The sequence below is a fragment of the Epinephelus lanceolatus genome, chromosome 2 (assembly GCF_041903045.1).
Source record: "Epinephelus lanceolatus isolate andai-2023 chromosome 2, ASM4190304v1, whole genome shotgun sequence".
NCBI classification, from domain to species: Eukaryota; Metazoa; Chordata; class Actinopteri; order Perciformes; family Serranidae; genus Epinephelus; species Epinephelus lanceolatus.
The window spans coordinates 14617211-14639943 of NC_135735.1; the positions used below are offsets into that span (position 1 = coordinate 14617211).

The 22733-nt window shown below is 41.8% G+C and overlaps 1 protein-coding gene across 1 annotated transcript in view; it reads left to right on the forward strand.

The window, feature by feature from the left end:
• The window catches only part of fbn1 (fibrillin 1), an 84696-nt gene that overhangs the window by 51390 nt on the left and 10573 nt on the right, over positions 1-22733 (forward strand). The window contains exons 36-58 of the mRNA XM_033638592.2: positions 447-569; positions 777-899; positions 1017-1184; positions 3214-3282; positions 3412-3537; positions 4842-4964; positions 5062-5220; positions 5315-5386; positions 5472-5597; positions 5765-5887; positions 7989-8114; positions 8904-9020; positions 9117-9242; positions 9321-9440; positions 10161-10286; positions 16461-16613; positions 16716-16778; positions 16864-16983; positions 17975-18094; positions 18192-18314; positions 18854-18985; positions 20274-20399; positions 22302-22508. Coding sequence (XP_033494483.2) covers positions 447-569; positions 777-899; positions 1017-1184; positions 3214-3282; positions 3412-3537; positions 4842-4964; positions 5062-5220; positions 5315-5386; positions 5472-5597; positions 5765-5887; positions 7989-8114; positions 8904-9020; positions 9117-9242; positions 9321-9440; positions 10161-10286; positions 16461-16613; positions 16716-16778; positions 16864-16983; positions 17975-18094; positions 18192-18314; positions 18854-18985; positions 20274-20399; positions 22302-22508 — 2871 coding nt within the window. The remainder of the gene's footprint in view (positions 1-446; positions 570-776; positions 900-1016; positions 1185-3213; positions 3283-3411; positions 3538-4841; positions 4965-5061; positions 5221-5314; positions 5387-5471; positions 5598-5764; positions 5888-7988; positions 8115-8903; positions 9021-9116; positions 9243-9320; positions 9441-10160; positions 10287-16460; positions 16614-16715; positions 16779-16863; positions 16984-17974; positions 18095-18191; positions 18315-18853; positions 18986-20273; positions 20400-22301; positions 22509-22733) is intronic.

A 22733-nucleotide genomic window follows, 5' to 3' on the forward strand; every position in this document is an offset into this window, starting at 1 on the left:
CAGAGTCGACATATGAGCACATTTACGACCGGTAGCAGAAGAGTGTGATTCATGCTTCCAGTGATAAGACATTGCTGGATGCAATTGAATGAACAGACTGACCTCGTTGTGCTGATGTGTCAAACATCCTGAAATAACCTGTCCAGTCCTCCCTGCTTCAACTCAGGCAGGCCTGGACAGTAATGACTTGTGCAGAGTCTAATGATGTGGAAGAGCACAATTTCATAACCTTGGCTGCTGCTCTGATAGTGTATGTGTGCGTCTGTCTGGATATGTCTGGGCATTTTTTGCCCCAGAACTGTCATTCTTTAGCAGAGGTGAGCGGCCTTCACTTCCTATTGCTGGCTGCCAATTTTCCACCATGATCCCATGATCCACTAATCCCTCACAGCTGGGCTTCTCTTTCCCTCTTTATCATTCTCTCTCTCACTCTGTCTCTTTTACAGACATAGACGAATGTACCTTTGCTGACATCTGTGTCAATGGACGCTGCCAGAATATCCCAGGACTTTTTAGATGTGAATGTAACATTGGTTATGAACTGGACAGGAGTGGAGGAAACTGCACAGGTAAGACAAGTCAACCCACCAGTCCTGCTGTTCTGTTTATGTTCCAGTGAGCTGAGGAAATTTAAAGGTGTGTAAAAGAAATGGAGCAACAGCAATGAGAGAGAAAAATAGGTTTCATGCTCGCTGAAATACTCTCCTTGTTGTTGACAAATAATGAAAATTCCTCTTCAATAAACAATAAGCTAATGTTTTGTCTGTCTGTCTTAGATATTAATGAATGTGCAGACCCAACCATCTGCATAAATGGAATGTGTGTCAACATCCCTGGAAGCTATCACTGTAACTGCCCTGCAGACTTTGAGCTCAACCCCACCCGGGTGGGCTGCGTAGGTGAGACTCAACAAGTTGTCACTATACATTGTTGGTGTATGATTTTTTTGTTTTGTCATAGAGCTGATTCTGAAGCAACTGCAAGACTCAACTGTTTGCGTGTGTGTTTGTACACAGACACTCGCTCTGGAAGTTGCTTCCTGGATGTTCGTTCCCGAGGAGATGCATCAGAGAGCTTGGACTGTTCTAATGAAATTGGAGTTGGTGTCTCCAAGGCATCCTGCTGCTGCTCCCTGGGCAAGGGCTGGGGAAATCCATGCGAATCATGCCCCTTTGTCAACTCAAGTGAGTCAACCCATCATTTAGACTTTGCATCTATTTATGCACGCTTATGTTTCAGCTCTGTAACAAGATTTGTGACCTCTATAAAACACCTCAGACTATTCCTCATCTGGCTGTAAATGGATATTTTCAGAATGTTTTTGTATTTCTTAACAACAAAACAAAAGGAAAAATTTGTAGGTGGTGACATTTACAAGTCATTACACAGTGGTGTTTTACTGGTCTGACCCACTTGAGATAAAATTGGGCTTGTTGTGGCAAAATGAGCTTCACACCCCTGTCACCACACACATAGTAAAGTTAATGCGATGTTTACTGGGTATTGATATTTTATAATCATTACACTGAAGGTGTTAATGCATATAGTGAGCTTACCATAGTATCTGGTCTATTAACTTTGTGCAGCTGTGCATCTGATTTTAAAGACATCATAACTGACTTTGATTAGAACCTCCTCAAGTTAGATAAATGAGTCGCCACAGATTAACCTTCTCAAACTGCACTTTCCAGTGCAGTGTTAATGAACTGTAAGAGATCTTCACAAGTCCAAAATGACAGACCCAAACCCTAATTGGCCTGGGAAATTTGTTCTGAGAACCAAGTGGATCTGATTATACTTAAAATATATTTGCTGCTACTTTGTCATGTTCATTCTTGACTTGAGGCCAAACTTTTTATGTCTCCACACTGGGGACAGCCATGACCGGAGGCATAATGTTCCACAAGGATATACTGATTAGATTTTGATGGTCAAAGGTTGAGGTCACCATGTCCCTGCACACACATGTTTGGCCAGGACTCAAGAATTCATACACTAAATATTTAAAAAAAAAATGGACAAAATGATGATGTGGTGACATTTTATATACAAAAGCTCAGAGATCATCTTCACTGTGACATCACAGTGTTCTGCCAAAACACTTTTCTGGTCCTTATTTAACACCATAACTCAGGAACAGAAGGGGAGACATTTGGCTGGGTACAGAATTGGTGACACTAATTTTGGGTGCCCACTTTGAAACTGTGGTGATTGTTTGGATCTTATGTGCTGCTGGACTAGAGATGTGTGTGAAGCATCAGGGTTTAAGACATTAAAGATAAAGTCCGCATACCAGTAGCTGCTCCTTGAAGAATTTATTTGATGTAACGTTTCGGGCATCAGGGTTTAAACATCCATATTTGAAGCACTGTCTACTGTCGTGGCTACATGGTAATTTAGTGATAACTTCCATTTCACCAAAGAATACACTTAATACCTTTTCCTAAATTTCTTCACTGCATATATTATATGAGTCTGGACAGATATGGATGTAAACGGCACTTGACTGGTTGACAGAGGCATTTAACCGCAAGTTTGTAATTCTAGTTCAGTTTCTTACTCACAACACTGTCCTCCATCACCTAATAAGTAAAGGTGTGAGTAGACTTTGGACTACTGAGTCGGCAGGGAAGTGGCTGAAAATTAAATTTTTATAAAGTCATTTTCTGGCAAAGTAATTTTGGGTTACTGGTTTCCATCAACACCCTGTCAAATCCTTCCATTAGTTCTTTAGTTAGTTGCTCTGCCAGCATACAGGCTACAAGCTGCCTGCTCTTATCATGCGATGAATGTGTTTTCTGTAATTGTTGTTGCTGGTAAAGTTGAGACCGCTTTGTGAAACTTACTTGAAATTACCACCAGATGGTTCAAAACATTACAGGGAATGACTCATCCTTTTCAGCTCGAGGAAATGCTTGCTTCTATGACAAGAACAAAAACTTTTTCTTTTCGCTCTGTAATTCTGAGCCACTGCAGTCATGTCTGGTCCACTGGGCTCTGTGGATAACTCTTAGATCTGAGATGGCTGATCAGAAAAAGCAGAGTGACAGGAAGCGTCTTTTTCAGGCACCTGACCATTTGGATATGTGACTTAACTCAACCTCTCACCGCCAGCCGACCGTTACTGTCAAACCCTGCAATAAAACAACCTTGATTGTGGTTTGTGTGGTGTGTCATTGTTGCTTGTTAATGTGATTTGGTGCTGTGTTACAGCTGAGTACAAGACGCTGTGTCCCGGAGGAGAAGGCTTCAGACCAAACCCCATCACTGTCATCTTGGAAGGTCAGACAGCAACACGATATCATGCCTTTGTGTCAAGCTGCTCCTGTGCACACTTAGACACACACACAGATAACACACACACACACACACGCACAACGCCGCTGAGTGTTTCCTTCCTCTCTCCGGCAGACATCAATGAGTGCCAGGAGCTGCCAGGCTTGTGCCAGGGAGGACAGTGCATCAACACCTTTGGCAGCTTCCAGTGTGAATGTCCGAGAGGCTACGCCCTCAACACAGAGACCAGAGTGTGTGAAGGTATGAGACACATACATGTACTTCTCTTCACATGAACACACAGGTGACCTCTTCCTCTCTAGCTCTTGCCCTGGGACGTTTCAGTGGGAAGGAAATTGAGTCCAGCCGTCGAGGCCTTCTTTCAGCGAGGGCACATGGAGAGAGAGAGGGGAAAAGCTCTGAGAGCAAAAACACAAAGAAATATTGGACTCGTTTGTCCCGTAGACAACACTGCAGCTCCTTCTAGCTCAATATGTCTCTGCTCTAGTTCCCCGTCTGTTGCTAACCCGGCAAAGCCCAGTCAGGATGATGAGACAGCTGAGCGCCTAACTGTGTCCAGAGGAGCGAGGCTCTGATGTGGTCAGCCCTCTCCTCAGGGAAGTACACTGAGTCCCCTGTAGACAGGCCAGAGATGACGGAGGGAGGGAAAGACAGAGGAATGAAAGATTGGGGAGAAAAAAGAGATAAATGAGAAGGGTGTTTAGAAAAGAGAAACAGGAACAAAGAGAGGAGAGGAGGGGGCTGAGGGTTAGACAATGACATGTGGCTGGCGGCATTTTAATTAGCGTGTGTTTGTTGGCCACAAGAACAAAGCGGGTGTTTGCTCTATAAAGTCCAGGACTGCACATCCACGATGTCTCTAGTCAGTCAACAATTCAGCTGTTAGCTGGGCTGGAAAGAAGAGCGCTGTGTTTGCTATTAGGCAGTATTGTTGGTAGAGAACAATTTTAGTACAGAGAGCATAGAAATATGGAAAGCAATTAGAAAAATTATAATTGATAAAAATAGAAGATATTAAAGGGCGGGTATCAGGGACATGGAAGTGAAGAAAGAAAACAGATCACACAGTAACCGTTCGAAACAGTTTGTAATTGTTTGTGTTAATGTTCACTAGTGCACGGTTGATATCCTTTCAACATCGGGTTGTGTTGTTGAGGTGCTAACTGGCTAACTAGTGTCTTCAATCTTTCCTGTTGGTCTTCCATTTTTAAATGACAAATCCAGACTACCGCTGCCTGCTGATTTGAAAGCTACTTCCTCTCATGCAGGTGCAGAACGTATGTGCTAGTTGGCTGCAGTCTTTGCGATGTGTTCAAGTGCTTTTTGGCCAAGATACACGCAACATGAGGCAACACAACAGTTGGTCTTCATTACCATTAGTTCTTTGATGTTGATTTGTTGTGTCTGGACTGTGATATCACAGATAGTCTTTTGTTTCAAACAATTAAAATAAATTGTCTGGCACCTCAACTAAAGGAATATAAAGACACCATATTCATCATAAAATGGACTGGCTTTCTGTCTGTCCTTCTCTCTGTGTGCAGATATCGATGAGTGTGATCGACCAGGCATCTGTGGCCCAGGCCAGTGCTACAACACCATTGGGAACTACACCTGTATCTGCCCTGTGGACTACATGCAGGTCAATGGAGGGAACAACTGCATGGGTAGGTCTGCATGCTGCACCCTCATGAATGTATCGCTCAGCGAAATGGCAGTAACTGTCATGCAGTGACGTTTTAACTTTCTTATAAACACACACAGACATGAGGAAGAGCTACTGCTACAGGAATTTCTACTCTGACAACGGCACGTGTGACGGAGAGCTGACCTTTAACATGACCAAAAAGATGTGCTGCTGCTCCTACAACATTGGCCGTGCATGGAATAAACCGTGTGAGCAGTGTCCCGTGCCCAGCACTGGTGAGGTCTCACACACACAGATGCTTGCATACATGTGGAAAATTTGAGGGACTAAAAGTGAGCTTTTATAAACTCATGTCTTATGTTCACTCAGATGAGTTTGCAGTCCTGTGTGGCAGTGAGAGACCAGGATATTACATTGACATCACCACTGGGCGGGTCATTGGTAAGATTTCCTCAGCCAGAGGACGATTATGAAATGAAAAGGAAAATTTGTTTTGTTCTCATCTCGGCTTTTCCTCATGTGCTAGATATTGATGAGTGCAGGGAAATCCCAGGAGTTTGTGAGAACGGAGTGTGCATCAACATGATCGGCAGCTTTAGGTGTGAGTGCCCCATTGGCTTCATCTACAATGACAAGCTGCTGATCTGCGAAGGTAAGGCCTGCACTCCACTGACGTTTCACTGAGAGTGATGCCCAAATGTAAAATGCTGTGAAGTCTTTCCAGGTTTTCAAACTAAAATCAGTCTCTTTATATTTAATCCCTCTGTGTAAAAGTGTCACCAGTAGATGTTTGAACACCTCTGTCCCTCTTGTCATTAGATATTGATGAATGTCAGAATGGACCAGTGTGCCAGCAGAATGCAGCCTGTCTGAACATGCCAGGAAGCTACCGCTGCGAGTGTAAACCTGGATATCGCTTCACCCCCACTGGACAATGTTTAGGTAAGGCTATGGTGGTTATCAGCTATGGCATTTAAAGAGGGTGTCTGCAGGTCTTAAACAAGTCTTAAAACAAATATTAGGCCTTAAAAGTCATTAAATAGTCTTAAATTTGTGAGATTTTAATTGCCACAAACATTTTATGTAATTTAATTTTTTCATCTTTTAATTTGTGTTAAAAAGCTTTTCTGTGTGAAAGTCTTTAAACCTACCACTGAACATAACATTGTTTTTTTTTTTACTTTACACTTGCACTTACCTGTTGGCAAAATGTAGGTTAACGTAACTCACTCTAATAATCATATTCCTACATAAAACCTACCTCTGCACCTCTGGAACTACAGATATACTACGTACCTGTATACTTACCTGCAATGCTTTAGTAAGTAAAAGATGATTTGCCAAAAAATCAGTCTTAAATTGGGTTAAGAAAATGATCTTGAACAGGTCTCAAAAAGCATTAAATGTAAGTGTTTGATGCCTGTAGGCATAATTTTTAAGATGTGAGAGGTGTCATCAGCACTCAGATTATGTAGTACATAACAGGATCACTCACCCCACAGTGGTTTATTAAGTTTCCAATGACCTTAGTGAAGATTAAACAGAATTGGTGGAGCATGACGTCATCCATGAGAATAATGCTGACGTCTCAGGGTCTTCCTGTGGCCCGATGCTGTCGTGTCTCCCCAAACTATTGTATCAAACTCAGTCATATGAAACTCTTTGAACTGTGCATTCTTGCCATTTGTATGCCAAAGATAAAGCACCGCAGGCAGCGCAATGACAGTCGGGCTGAGGAGGAATTCTTCATGGTGGGCTTGTTATTAAGGAAGAGAGAATGTGAAGCATCTGTTGAGCTGTTGAACATGTGCTGCTGTATATCTGAAACACGTCGCTGTCAGACTGGAGAGTCCTCACCGATAAGCAAATGTTAAATCAACATCCTGTTTTGCTTCCTGCTTTTCATGCAAGTCCTAGCAACAAAACACGGTCAGTCTCCTGAGAGAGGAAACTGAAGCTGTAGCTGGAGACAAAGATGGCTGTGTGTATGAATTAAATATAGCGATTAATAATACAGTGATTTTTATGGATTTACAAAAAATATGCATTGCTGCAGGGCAAAATGTGGAATGGAGAATTTAAAAAATGACATTTTTGACTTTAATGGTGTTACTTGTCTGTCATGCAACATCGATGCTGTGCAGCAGAGTTAATGATCAGTTTTGAGTCCTATGAAAGAATAAATACATGACAATATTAGAGTGTAGAGTGTAAATAGTCACAAAAGTCATATTAAACTTGATAAAAAAAATCAATTATTTTAATTCTATCAGTTATTTCTTATGTATAGTACCAACAGTTATCAAGGGCATAAAATATTTTCAGATTTCATACAGTGTGATGTGAGAGGTTGTTTGGATCTCCACAAATTTTAGCTCTGCAGAGCCAGACTCCTTACAGCACCCGTTTGACTAATTAATGAATGTGAAGAAACATATCTGGACGTTTACTGTATATCAGTGGAGATTTCAGGACAACTTTTACAGTGTTTCTAGTCAGATTGCTACAAAGACTAATGACTTGGATTGAGTGTTCTTCCAGTAAGGGAGTAGTTCCAGTGGGGCTCACATTGATGAGTAAAGGAAACAACTGGCAATGGTCTATTATTCAGCTTGCTTGAAATTACATGTTTCAAGCAAGAGCCTTGCCAGAAAACAGTGGAAGAAGCAAAAATGATGAGCTGGCGATAAAGAGGCTGTCAGAATGTACGCTCACATGTACAGGACAGTTTTCTTTTTCTATACTGAACTGGAGAGAATAAGTTGTGATTTTGATATGGATATTTTTGCGGGATTGGACAGAACAACAGCAAACTGGGGTACACAAGGTAACAATATAGAAAGGAGATCATGGTTTTAAAGGGTTATAAATGATTACTTCATAATATACCAGTGGAGGAAATAAAACAAATGTAGGAAATTAAGCCATCACAGATTTTTAAACATTTCAGACTCACTTACTCATTTGTCTTCTATTATAACTGTTGCTGTTTCAGTGGGACTGTATATTTCACTGTGTAACAATTGTTTTTCTTCTTTTTCAGACCGTAATGAATGCATTGAGAACCCTGGTATATGCAATCCTGGTCAGTGCATTGACACACTGGGGAGCTACCGCTGCCTCTGCCCCAATGGCTTCAAAACAACACGGGACGAGTCAATGTGTGTCGGTAAGCTGTCCTGGTGTCTATCAGTTCTCAGTTGTGTTTGACATCTCGATAGGGTTACGGCTGCTGCAACACTACGCAACACAACGCTTCCACTATAATAATAAATGAAACTGGCTACACCAGGCTTGTGAACAGCATGTAAGTGGTGCGTGTGTGCCACAGAGATCGACTCCACACATATGAAAAGAGGCCAGTCTTACATTTATATATTTTTTTACGTGTGATGTATGCAGCCCCTTTACACAGAAATGGGTCAGAAAGTGTTTGGATTTGTTTTTTGTTTAACTTCCGATTTAAAGGAAATGACTTAATAAACCCAACAAGTCTCTTATCTTTGATTAGTAAGTGAGCAGTGCTGTATGTCAGCTCTTTTCTATCAAACAGGGCTTCCACTTAGGGGTCTTGATCACCCTCTCAGCTTTTCTCTTGCCAGTACGAGCTGGTGGTTGCTTAGTACCTTTATCCCTTACGTAGTCTGTAGATATTAACTGACCCATATTACACAAACTTGGTAAAAAAGTTGAGGTTTCACAGAGCTTTGCTTGTCCAAAAGCAGCAGAAACAGTCCCAAACTGAAGCTCTCTGTCTTGTTTTAACCTGTGACTCACACAGCCCCACGCTGAATGTGCGCTGCAGGTGTAGCCAGTAAAAAGATATGTTCTGCAGCTCATCCGCTTCGCAAATGATCTGAATCTGTCACATCTTTAACGTAGCCAAAGCGTAGCTCCATAAAGTATGCAATGTAAGTGCTGTGTGAGGTGAAACTCTGGCACTGCCCTCTGTTTTCAGACGTGGACGAATGTGAGAGACAACCCTGTGGCAACGGGACCTGTAAGAACACAGTGGGCTCCTACAACTGTCTCTGCTACCCCGGCTTTCAGAACTCACACAACGGCGACTGCATAGGTACGTGCATCTGTGGATGAGAGTTAGTAAAAGAGAAAAAAATCAAGAGAGTTATAGTCTTTGTGTGATATGTTGTTGTGTTTGTGCGTTGATCAGATGTCGATGAGTGTTCGACGCAGAGAGGCTTGTGTCGAAACGGGCAGTGTGTGAACACTGTGGGCACCTTCCTCTGTGTGTGCCACGATGGCTATGAGCTCACTTTGGATGGCAGAATGTGTGCAGGTAAGGAAGCGCCGTTTGTCTTTGTTATTGTGATCAACAGAATGTGCATTTTACAGTGTATCCCTTGTGTTTTCTCAGATGTTAATGAGTGTGCAGTGAATCCAGGCACGTGTGGTGCAGGAACTTGTCTGAATCTGGATGGCTCTTACAGGTGTATCTGCCCACCTGGCTACTATGTCCATGAGGAAACCTGTGAAGGTACGGCAGCGTTAAGTCTTTTCAGCGTCATAGTCAATAAATATGGGCCAAAACATGAAAAATAAAAACAGGAATTTCTGAAGTTACAAAATATACGCACACATGAGGTGAATCTCACGTCTGGCAATCCAGAGGAGACGTGCTTACATGCAACATGCTCACACACAGAGACATATACTTACCCACAAATCACAGCTCTGCTGAGGTATACGAGAGGAGAATCAACTGCTCCTTCGCCCCCTCTTTCTCTTCAATTGCCTTGCTGCTACATAACACCCCTCTTCTCCCTTTCACACGTGGGAGTGGGTCCAAGCCAGAACACTTTGGGTTGTTTATACAGTGGGGCTGATGAAGAGATATTCGGCAGACTTCAACACATTCCTGCTTTGTGCTCTGTTCCTGGAAGCAGGGCGGAACAGCACTGAATTCTCAGCATCAGTAACAGCAGCAGCTGCACACTGAGATGAAGGAACATGTGACGTGGAGGCAATAATACGCTTTTATTCAGCTATCCATTAGTGAGATTAGTCTGTTTTATCACATTTGGATAGACCATGACGCACTGGTATGACTTCATCCTTGCAGCTATGACAGTAGTTTGAAAAATTAGATCTTAATGAAGAACTGCAGGGTGAGATTCAGATGTTACAAATTAGGATTTGATGGATTTGATTTGTAATTTTGATGAGTGGTTTAATGCTGTCCCTCTTTGTGTGTCAGATATTGATGAGTGCTCCCAGTTGCCTGAGATCTGTGCGCTTGGAACCTGCTCCAACACAGAAGGAAGCTTCACCTGCTTGTGTCCCGAAGGTTTCCAGATCTCTGCCTCCGGACGCAGATGTTTAGGTAATTGGGAGAGTGTGTGTGGGCGTGTGAAAGAGGGGGAAAGAGGCAATGACACTATCCTATGCATCAAGTTTAAAGTGCAAAGTGTAAATACGAGTGTGTCTGTATAGTCTGACTCTGAGTGCTGGTGGAGACAAAGCAGCAGTCAGTGGTGTTAGACTTTTCCTGCTCTTTCATGATAGCACACTGTGTTCCAGCTGGTTCTGCTGCTGCTGCCTCAACAAGGCCAAGGGTGGCTCTGAACAGATCACTTTTCCATTTCCTCACTTGTGTGTGTGTGTGTGTGTGTGTGTGTGTGTGTGTGCATGCATGCGTGCGTGCGTGTGCTCGGCATGTGTGCGTGTGTTTATGTACATATGTGTGTTTTTGGGTTGGGTGGGGGCGCGCTGAGTCCTCTGTTAGGGAGTTCCCCCTCCAAACACTGAAGTGATGACATCATCAGTTCAGCGAGGCAGTTTACAGTTTGCATTTCACTTTTTCTCTCCAGTGTCAGAAGTGCTCGGCTGAGGGTTGTGGGGATAAACAGGAGGAGCTGGGTGGGGAGTGAGCAACTCGGGCAGTAAAAGAGATCAAGGTCTCTTAACTAGGACAAACCCTGTCCCAATGAGAAAACCCTTGTTTTTATTAAAAATGATGATGGACATGAAAACAATGAAGAAAATAACAACAGTAATGAAAATAATTTGTGGGCCTTTATGAGCACTCGTTAATATTTTTATATTAAAACCATAGACAGGAGACAGTTACAGACTTGTGACTCACTGGTGAAATTAAATTCATTGCCAATTATTGCATTGGATGATTAAGTTATAACAAAGGGTGAGAACGTCTGGGTAGAAATCCCCTGCGTCCTGTGCATAAAATAAAACAGAACTTAGCAAATGTTGCCTCAATCAGCAACCCTAACAGGCTCACCAAAAACAATCTATACCGGTTCAAATGTATGCTATATTTAAAATATTATTATTACCTCAAAGGCACCATACTCCATTGACAAAAACAGTTATTTTAGAACAGGTGAGTTGCTGGTCTACTCCTGCCGCCATCAGATAGTGTGTAAGGTAAAGCGGATACAATATTATAAAAATAGTGTACACTTACACCGATATTAATTTTTGAGATGGGTATTTTGATGTGGCTAAAATATATTTTGCTGCGACGCCATTCACAGCAGTACATTGCTTAACATTAGCCTCCATGCTGCTAGATTTGGCTTATCAAAGACACTAGCAAAGCAACACAGTGCATAAAATGAGCACAGCAGAAATGTCAGATTGGTTGGACCACTGTGTTTAATAACATGTCTTTTAACAAAACAGTTAGAGCTGAAAATTATAACAGTGGAATTCAAAACAATTGCAAATTGTTACCCAGAAGTGATTAATGTTCTTAGCGTGATGTCATGGTGATTTGGTTTAGTTAGGTGGAGCTTGACTCTACGGAGTGCTTGTATGCTGTCTGTGTTGGTGAACACCACTGGCAACAGTAACACTTCATCACAGTGGCTGTATACCATTTTGATATTTCTTTTTTTTTTTAAAGATTTTTTTGGGGCATTTTTGCCTTTAATTGATAGGACAGCCAAGCGTGAAGGGGGGAGTGAGAGAGAGGGAATGACATGCAGCAAAGGGCCACAGGCTAGAGTTGAACCTGGGCTGCTGCGGCAACAGCCTTGTACATGGGGCACCTGCTCTATCCACTAAGCCACTGATGCCCCTCGTTTTGATATTTCTTTTGCCTTTTTTTCAAGGTTGGCAGTGAGCAAATGATACTCAGCCCAAATTTGTTTCTGTATAAATCGGAAGGTGCATGTTTGATCTTTTCGGCCCCTCCCTGTGAAGACTTTTCATTAAATATGCTCATCAACTTCCTCAACTTGCTCATCACCAACCTAGATACGAAAAATGAGTATCCAAAAGGTAAACGGACAACAACAAGAACATATACCCAAAGCCCAGTCTACACAGACAAATGTATTCTGTGCAAAAAAAAAAAGAGCATTGTCTTACTGATAACATCTCAGAGCTCCAAATGTAGCCTTTCTTTTTTTAAATTTTATTTATTTAACCCATATTTAACCAGGTAAGCTCCAGGTTGAGCTCAATGATCTGTTTTACAAGGGGGACCTGGCCAAGACAGCAGCACCCAAAATGTTACAGCCAAACAATCACACAATAAAAAAACATAGAAGATACACAGTAACATGTAAAAATATTAGAACACCTGTGCACAATGACAAGACCCAACCGACTCATTCATCCTTGTACTTATGAGAGCCAGTCAGGTAAACAACCAGCTCACTTGGTATCAAATCTTTTTGAAGGTTTTTTCAAGTGAGAGGAGCAGAGTTCATAAAAGCTGTCTTTCGTAGCTCAGTCCATGCACTAGGAACAGACAGCAAAACTAAATCTTGAGATCTTAGACTGTAGCTACAGTCAGATCTCTGATCAATCAAAGTACAAATGTACAAAGGGCGTTTACCTAGTGTGGCTGTAAAAATAACAGTGACTGAGCCTACAAAAGGTCAAAGACAGCCAACCAGCCCTGGAATAAAGCATACAGTGATGAGTGAGGGCTTTACAATTTGTAACATATCTCAGTGTACTATGATATGCAGTATCCAACATGTGCAAACAATGTGCAGATGAATTCATGCACAACAGATCAACATAATCCAGAACCGGTAAAAACGTAGCAGCAACCATTTGCGTTTCTTAGGATGGTGATGCATGACCTGCTCTACTTTGTCTTACTCTGCGTCTGATTGGTTTACCTAGACATTGTTACCCCAACCCCAAACAGTTCCACATCTCTTGCCTACACCTAACCAACCCAACCAACGCAGGCAATGAGTACTAGCAAATCAGAGAAAGAGAAGGGTTGGTCATGTCTTCACTGGCCAAGGAAATGAAAATTCAGGCTTAGCTGGACTGGTTCTTATTCTCAAATCAGCTCGTCAGATGCTAAGTGACAAGGCAACAGCCCCAGACAATCCAATCAGTTATATATACGTACTTAGCAGTCACTGATAGTAGAGAAACATGGGGAGAGATGCAGGGGGGTGAGTTGTAATTGGTCCCTGGCTGGAATCCGACATGGGATATTGCAATAACAGAATATGGTATGTGTCTTAACCACTGGGCCACCAATCCCCAATTAATAATATGTTTTTAATTATAATGCTGTAGTGGTTTAGCAAATTTCCATAATCATGACCACTAAATCACCACCATCAGATTTGTGTCACCACTGTCAGACCTCTTGTTGGCTAAGTTTTTATTTATTTCATAGTTTTCTTTTCTTTTTTTCTTTATTTTTCTTTCAGTGTTAAATTTTATCTCTGGTTTAAAAAAATGACAGCGCAGACATTTTAAGGGGTCATATCAAGAAAGCGCAATCGTTAACATTTGTATAATATGTCAGTACACAAACTACAAAATAAGAATGACATATGCACGTGCCGATGCACATATGCATGCGCTCTCACACACTTGCACAACAGCTGCACACAGAGCGCCGTAAATCTCTTTTGCGGAAAGGCTGACAAATCAGTTTCATGGAGGAAAGTAACATGACGCTCTTTGACATTCTCTTCACAGTGCCAGGTGTTCATGTATGTGATCCTTGCCTCTGAGCCAGGTGTGTGTGTGTATGTGTGTGTGTGTGATCTATGGTGGTCAGAAAGCTTATTTGTGTTGAGTTCAGTGAAGGCCAGTGCTAGCAGGAGAGCGCGGCCATATGCTTCTCATTACAAGTAAGTGCCTGCCTAGTCCAGGAGGAACAAGAGCCCTCAGAAGCAGGAAGAGAGAGAGACTGGCAAGCACAGATCATTCTGGATAATTAGCCAGCCTCTGTCCTCACTACACATTGCTTGCCAAAAAGAATTTGAAAATTTGGTTCAAAAGAAAAATGCTTCAACAGTTGTACTTTTGGTAAGTTTACAGCACCTACAGGTGAACGTATCACTGAACTCAGTGCTGTCATTATCAAGGTTATGGGCATGAGTGCTGCATGGGACACAACTCCACAGTATAATGGAGTCCTATTTGGCCACAGAAACATGACACAAATTGTTCATCATTTAGTCCTTTTAAAGCGTTGCTGTTTGTCATTAACCAGAGAGGACCCACACGCAGAATCACAGGGCAGAGGCAGGAGTAAGACAAAAACTGAGTCTTCACTGAAGTTTTCAGGCAGGTCAAAGTACAGACAGTTCCAGGAGTCAAAACCAAAAATCAAGATTATCAGGTAGAGGTACAGAGGCATCAGACAAAAGTTCAAACCAGGTAAGCAGGCACAGGTTAAAATCCAAAAAGGCAATACAAACACAAGCACAAACTACAACCTGGCAACAACAAAGGCAAACTGACTGGTATGTGCACTGAAAGGTAGATGAGCCACAGGTGTGTGGCAGACTGGGCAGGCAGATCACTGATAGGCTGACAGTCAATACAGGGGGAGTGCCAATGGCTGTGGACGGTGTGCTGGCGGGAAAAGCTGGCAGGTGCTGACTGGAGAATGAGCAGAGCAGTGTATGCAGGAGGAGCAGCAGGAGGGTGGGGTTAAGAGGAGCAGGAAACTCCAGCAGAGTCCATGGCAGCTTTTGGTTTTTGGGTTAAGATTGGGCTTGTTTGAAAACCGTCTAAATCTCTGCGATGGCCGTAATTAATATCACACTGATCTACTGCATGATAAACATCAGGCAAAAGTGTGAGTATGTATAAATAAGTAAGTATAAATTTCAAATTTTAAATAATTTTGTTTTTGTTTTACCTCACAGAGAACTGAAGTGGTAATAATATTTTAATATAAAGAAAAATGTATGTATTATTTAATGTCAGTTCAACAATAATTAAACTTCCATTAAAACTTCTCAAACTAATGGTATGCTCACTAAGGCCCTGTCTGCATGAATGAATATTTTTCCCCTCTGTTTTCAAAAAAGATTCTGTCCACATGACCTTCATTTAACAAGTTATCTTTGTCCACATTCGAGTGCAAAAAAGACTTCAAATGCTCCCTGGCGTTAGCTGTCCTCAGCAGTCTCCCCTCGTCACAGGGTTGATTCCCAGTCAATTTAAGTATGAAGGAGCATACTCAAAAATAAGAGTGATGCTCTGAGCATGCCAAAGTTTTCCTACTAACTCTCAGCAACAGCAATGCCACTCTGAAAAGTGTCCCAGTATGTGCTTGTTTGATAGGGCCTGATCCAAAACCATTGTTTCTGACTTTAAACTGCAGACACTGGGGTGGAGGAAAAACATTTGGTGCAGCAGATGCCTCCATTTGTTCGTGAAGTGGTGGAGCAATACTAAGTTTAACTGTAAAGCAGTCATTAGCCCAAGCAGTGCTAACAAAATGTTAGCAAACTGGTTTTTCGCCATTGTTGTTTCTTGTTCATGCTCATTACACAAAGTAACAACATGCATGCGCAAATTCATGTTTTTCAAACGCTGCGTAACATGTCCACGTGCATATTACAGTAATTTGAGTTTTGAAAAATCTGCACCTTCAAAGGCGCTTTGAAAGATCTCCATTTTGGTGACTTAAAACTCGTTTCGCTTGTGGACGGGAGGCCAAAATGTAGAGGAAAGTCATCCAAAAAATAATTCGAAAAATACTAATATCTGTATATGTGTAGACAGAATCTAAATCAGACTTTTATGTTATTAAGTTAAAACTATTCCATTAGGGTCATTATTATACTTATAAAATACCTGATTTAAGAAGGTACACAAAGACTCTTGGGAATGCAGTTTTATGGAGGGCTATGTGCTGATTAAATGTAAAAACTTGTTTTACAGAGATTAAACAAACAACATATAATTTCTTTTAATAAATGAGCGTTAGAGTTAGATTTTTTTTTTTTTTTTTTTTTCTTCAGCTTTTGGACAGAGTCAGGCTAACTGTCTTCCCCTGTTTCCAGTCTTTATGCCAAGCTAAACTAAATTGCTGTTAGCTGTAGCTTCACTTTTAATGGGCAGACATGAGAGCGTATCAGTTTTCTCACATAACTTTATACAAGAAAAGAAAGAGGCGAATTTCCCCAAATGTCCAAATCCTGGTGGTGGAATAAACAAAAAAGAACTGGCGCACTTGTGCTTCCATTTGTTTCCTTCAGTCTCTGATTTTTCTCTACTTTTGTCCTCTGTTTGTGTGTGTGTTTACCCTTAGATGTGCGTGTGAACTACTGCTACACCAGGTTTGAGAATGGGCGCTGTCTGGCTCCAAAGCCTCAGAACACTTCCAAGGCAGAGTGCTGCTGTATTGGGATGCCTGGTCAAGGCTGGGGAGACCCCTGTGAAATCTGCCCCACCAAGGGAGAGGGTGCGTACACTTCTACACACACACGCAGAGAATCACAAGCTGTTGCACTACATCATGTGTTATTTAATGGTATTCATGACTTGTCACATCTTGTGTTTCCAGAGGCTTATCCTATTCTCTGTCCTACTATTGGATATACACGGGGGGATGATGACGGCCCGAAAGGTATGTGTGTCATTAACACTGACTCCTCGCTGTCCTGTGTTTGTATTATAGTTATCAAATGTAATTCTTTCTGTTTTTATTGTAGATATTGATGAATGTCTCAATGACCCTTGCATCAATGGCCAGTGCATCAACATAGATGGCTCTTTCCGCTGTGAATGTCCCATGGGATATCGTCTGGACGTTAGTGGAGTCAAGTGTGAAGGCCAGTTTACTTCTTATTCTATTCTATATTCCTTGCATATTCCACATGTGCTGAATACAGTTTTAAAGAATCATAAGTGCTGTATCATGGGCAACTGGACTTGCTTGAGTTTCTTGAAGATGTTTCACCTCTCGTCACAGAGGCTTCTTCAGTTTTAACGGCTTGGTACGAGTCGCAGGCTTTTATCTCCATGGGTGTGAACCCTTACACAGTCGTTGAGGTCACATGTGAGCTTATAGCACTTATGATTAACATGACTTGGATGACTGAGAATCTTTACCGACAATTTTAAAGAATGCTCCTAAAACCCAAATAATATCCGCATATCCCACATGTCTTTATTTGGTAAATGCTACATTTGGAATAAGGGACAATTTATAGTTTCCGTGTCTGTGTGTCTGCGAAAGTCTGCTTTGCTCCCTGTGGCATTAATGTCATCACCTGCCCGTGTCCACAAGGGTCTGCACGTCCATGTGCAGCCCATTTTTTGTGACGGCGCGGCCTGTACGCATAGCAAGCACGCTGACTGTGCTTGCTCCAATCTCTTGTTTTAAACTCCAGTCCAGTCCAAAACACTGCAATCAAGCCTGCCGACTCATCACACTGACGTTAGTTTTAAGTTGGACAGACATTCACTCCAAACCCAGCTGCGTCTTCTCAGTTTCACTTTCACCCAGTGTAGACAGTAGGAGAACGGTAAGCTCACCTCCCAGCCCTCCTCTTTCCTGCTGGGGGCTGACACGTACCCTCAGTTGTACTATGAATAGAACAAGGTGCACATCAGTGTGACCGCAGCCGTCCTCGAAGTTAAATGTGGACAGTATGTCTGAGCTTTAAGGCGTAATTCAGAATATCCAAACTGAGTATGCTTTTTTCAACACCCGTATCAAATTCAGAATATTGTCATATTCGTAATAATAGTGGAATGATGATTTATTATAATGAATGATCCAATGCTAACATGCTTAATGGGGTTTTGTTTTCAATACAGACACTAATGAGTGTGAAATTGGCAATCCCTGCGGCAACGGCACATGCACTAATGTCATTGGTGGCTTTGAGTGTGCGTGTGATGACGGCTTTGAGCCTGGGCCAATGATGACCTGTGAAGGTATGTAAAATTATGTCTGCACTCTCACTTCCATCACGAAGTCTTTATAGTCCTGCACTACACGACTCTAACCTGTTGCTTTCTGTCCCTTGTCCAGACATCAACGAGTGCTCCCAGAATCCTCTACTGTGTGCCTTCCGCTGTGTTAACGTGGTGGGCTCGTACGAGTGTAAATGTCCCACAGGTTACGTGCTGCGAGAGGACAGGAGGATGTGTAAAGGTACTACAGTTAAACGACTCGCTCATAACCCTCCACTTTCTCAGTCATAGTCCATTTACTGGAAAGTGTTGGTAGGAAATAAACTGAGTACCTCACAGAGACATGCTGGCCCCATCCATAAAAGTTACATAACACACTATCTCAGTGAGATCCTCAAGAGCTCTCTGTCTCGGACGATCTTAAAACACTCTCTGGAAACTGTAGCCGGCCGAGTCACTGTTTACACCTCCGCTTTCTCAGATAGCATGGGCACCATGGCAACGGTTGTATTTGGAGGGAAGCGCTGAGACAGGAGGAACTTGTCAGTGTCTATAGCGTCACTGTTTGCATTAGAGCTCCAAACAGACCACCAAGCCTCCCACCACACGCCTGTTAGCACTACAGAGCTCAGTGTTGGATTAGGCGGTTACATTAAACTCTGGAGTGCTGCAGTGTGTCTGTGTTACATCACCAGTGTCATTGCCGCACATGCATGCTTACACATATATTTCTTCATACTCGTGCATCCTCTTACTCGTGACATACTGTTTGTTTTCCAGACCAGAATGAGTGTGAAGACGGTGTTGATGACTGTGCCAGCAGAGGCATGACCTGCAAGAACCTGATTGGTACATACATGTGCATCTGTTCCCCTGGATACACACGGCAGCCCGGAGGGGACGGTTGCATGGGTGAGATAATCATAGTGTCCTACTGCACTTAATAATGAACCGTCATTCTTGTTTATCGCCTCAAATCTTGGCCTCACTTTGCATGAAATAAATCTGTTTTGATACTCATTCACTGTTGTGTAACAGTGTATAAAGCTCGTTGTTTATTCTGGATTTAATTCCACTTTAGGAGTCGTTAAACCCCCCCCATATCCTGTCCTGATGTCCTGATAATTAGTGGACTTGTTACTGTCATACAATGGACTTGAGCCATCAGAGACAAATGAAATTCCAGAGGACCCATGTAATCCTTTCTATTTATGCCACAAAAATCAGATGTTAAACTCTGAATATTTGTATGAAGTATCAGTTATCAGCTGCTTCAGTCAGAAATATCAGGGTGAATATTGGTGAATATTCACTTTAAAAAACTGCGTACAGTTTATATTGTAAATCCTACCTTTGCAAACCAGAGGAAACCAACACGATTAAGAGGTTTCATTACCTACCACAGGTACAAAGATTGTAAAAAAAAATTTAAAGGTATACTATGCAGGATTTTCCTCTCATACAGAAGTAATCGCTCTCAATCATCACTTATGGCATGCTAGAAGTGTGTGGCTGTGTATTTTTCTGTAGAGACTCTGCCCTCTGTCTGTATTTTCCTATTCTCTGTGTTTGGGACGTTTATTGGCTCTAAAAGCTCTCAGGTGAGGTCATTGCAATATAAAAAGGTAGTGACCAGGTGCCAGAGCGTAAGCAGCATGAATCCAAGAGACTCAGCGCCGAAACGCCAAACAAGAGTAAATCTGGGGTTTGCTTTTACATTCACTTTTACTGGCAGTGAAGACCAATCCTGCATTGTATACCTCTAAGATATAAGCTTATGTTTGTAGGTGAGATGATGGCCGTTGTTATTATTATAAGCTGTGTCACTGAAGCTGTTTTGTTTCAAGTCCTAGATGTTGGTGGTGGTGTAGAGGAAGAGGAGGAGCATTGGGTTGCAACGAAAGATGATATCATGATGAGCTAATGGGGAAATTTAAATATGTTTATACTTAACAAGAAGCATGATTGAGTTGTATTTTGACCCTGGAAAAAGTGGCAGATTTTTTAAGTGTAACTATAAAAATCAGAGGAAGGTGTGTCGACATGTTTGCAAACACCTGCCACAATAAATATTGCATGTTTTTGATGTGCGGACTTTCTGATTGAACTTCCACTATAGCTTCGTTCAACAGAAAATCCTATGCAACAGATATTTCCATTTTATGTTTACACTGTCCGTGTGTGTGCATGTCTCTGTTAGATCTGAATGAGTGTACAGCCAAACCAGGTATCTGTAAGAATGGCCGTTGTGAGAACACAGTTGGAAGCTACCGCTGCAGATGTGACCAAGGATTCGTCGCTAACCCGACACAGACTGAATGTATCGGTACGTACATTGTTAGCAATTTGTATAGGTTGCTCTTACTGTATGTTTGTTTTTTACTATGACACTGTAACACTTATTTGAGTTTGTGTCCTTACTGCCTCTTCAGTGTGTTCAGAGGGAGCTCCTTGCATTAAGTCAGCTTGAAGGAAATTAGGTCATAAATTTAAAGTCAGAAGAAAACACTTTTTATTTAGTAGCATCCTTTTTTAGTTTAGTCTAGTTGATATGAACATAACAGTGTTATTATAATTGCAAATTTATGCACAAGAAGATATTTTATTTTTCTGCAGAACATGTTTACATGCTTTAATGGTCAAAAAACACTTAATTTTCCTCATACTCAACACCTGTGATTACTCTCTTTTTGAGAAGGCTCCATTTCAGATCCGTTCAGTACTTTATTTATCCCGAAGGAAATTTTTGTGCCAGAGAATGCTTCAAATAACGTACAGTAACCACAATTTTAACCATTCACAAACAGTGGTTTCCTCGGGTCAGGGTCGCTCACTGGGCCCAGTTTTAGAAACAGTATTAAATTTCTGGCAAAACATACAAGATAGAAGTGTTTTTAAGGAGCAGGAGCAAAAACCAGTGCTTAATAGAGTAACAATAGGAGTAAGATAAGTGCAAGAGTTACTAAAAATGAACTAAAATGGTGGAAAAAACTAAAATGGTGGTGTTGTACTGAATATGATGTAACAATGTGAAGTAGTATTGCACATGCACACATTGCATCATATAGTAGAAGTAATAGTGCATCTAATGTAGGGGAATATTGTCAGTGCATGTAGCACCTGTCTCTCTAGCCCCAGTTCCCAAAAAAGGCCTGGTTTGCTCTGATTGGTCAGTGTTTCAGGGTCTTTCGAATCTGCACTTTTGGTGTCTCTGCACCATCATTGCAGCCGGGGAATGACTTTAACAGAGTGTAAGCACTTTCTACTGTGAAAAATCACCAATAAAAGAATTCTAAACACAACTGGACATGTCTGAGCAGGAATGTGATCTGAAATCGGGAGAAATTAACAACATCAGCAACCGAGATCACGTTTTCCTGACGTTAGCATGCAGCTACATATAGCAGTGTAGGCTACATAATGTAAACACTTGCAGTAGCATGCCTAGAGCAGATGACCATATAAAGAAATCTGTCACGAGCTGACATCAGCTTGTAGCCAAAGTATTCAGAATGGTCTGAAGCCTGAGATTTTTGTTCACAGGGATTACTTCTAGACATGTTTACCTCATTATGTGAAACTTTGGCCATGCTTAATATGAACATCCGTTGAAATATTATGACAAAAAATGAAAAAAAGCATAATAGGTCTTGTTTAAATTAAGTGAACATGTTCCAATCATTGAGACAGGGACCTGATGAACATCTCACTCAATCACCCACATTACTTAGCAGTTTGGAAACCTTCAGCATAGCCACCATTACTCCCAAGACATTAAAAATTTACAGATTTTATGACCTTTATATTTAAATAGAAATGTTTTATGCTAGTGAATCTTCGCTGACGAGGTAAGAAAGTAATTTGACCATTCCATGACTCCGTCTCATTAAAAACCATGTGTCTGGAATTGTCAAGATAGGGGCAAGGAAATCCTTTCAAAGCCTTCCTCCCTAATCTAAATATATACTTTTGGATAGACGTGATGTGCTGAACTTAGTGAGAGAAAACCACCAGGGAGATTCCGCTAGCTCTGTGGTTATTTGGCTATCTTCCTCCTTACAGACAGTAGCGATAGAGCAATGTGGGTTATCTGTTAGTGTCTGGTTCTCTGAGGCCAGGTCCTGTCTGGGTGGTTTGGTCTGCTTTCCTCAGGCCCACCTCTTTGTTTGTCCTTCTGTCTGTTTGTCTCGCTCTCACGTTTCCTTTCTCCGTCTCTCCCACCCTCCAGATAATCGCGAAGGCTTCTGTTTCACTGAAGTTCTGACCACTCTGTGTCAGATGACTTCGAGTAACAGGAACTTGGTGACCAAGTCGGAGTGTTGCTGTGATGGAGGTAGAGGCTGGGGCACCAACTGTGAGCTCTGCCCCCTGCCCGGGACCACTCAGTACAAGAAAATGTGTCCTCTTGGACCTGGTTTCACCACTGACGGCAGAGGTATCTTACTGCTGAAAAGATGTAACTTAAAGGAACACGTGCTTACTCACCTCCATGTTACACTGAATTCATAAAGAAAACTTTTTTCTCTTGTGCCTCTGGTGAACTAAGAAGTTCATGATAGTAACTTGCAGTAGAAAGCTGGATTCATTTTGAAAACCTGTCTTGGTTTTCATGGAAGCTACAGCATCCAAGATTTAAAACAGGCCTGCAGGAAAGCATTGC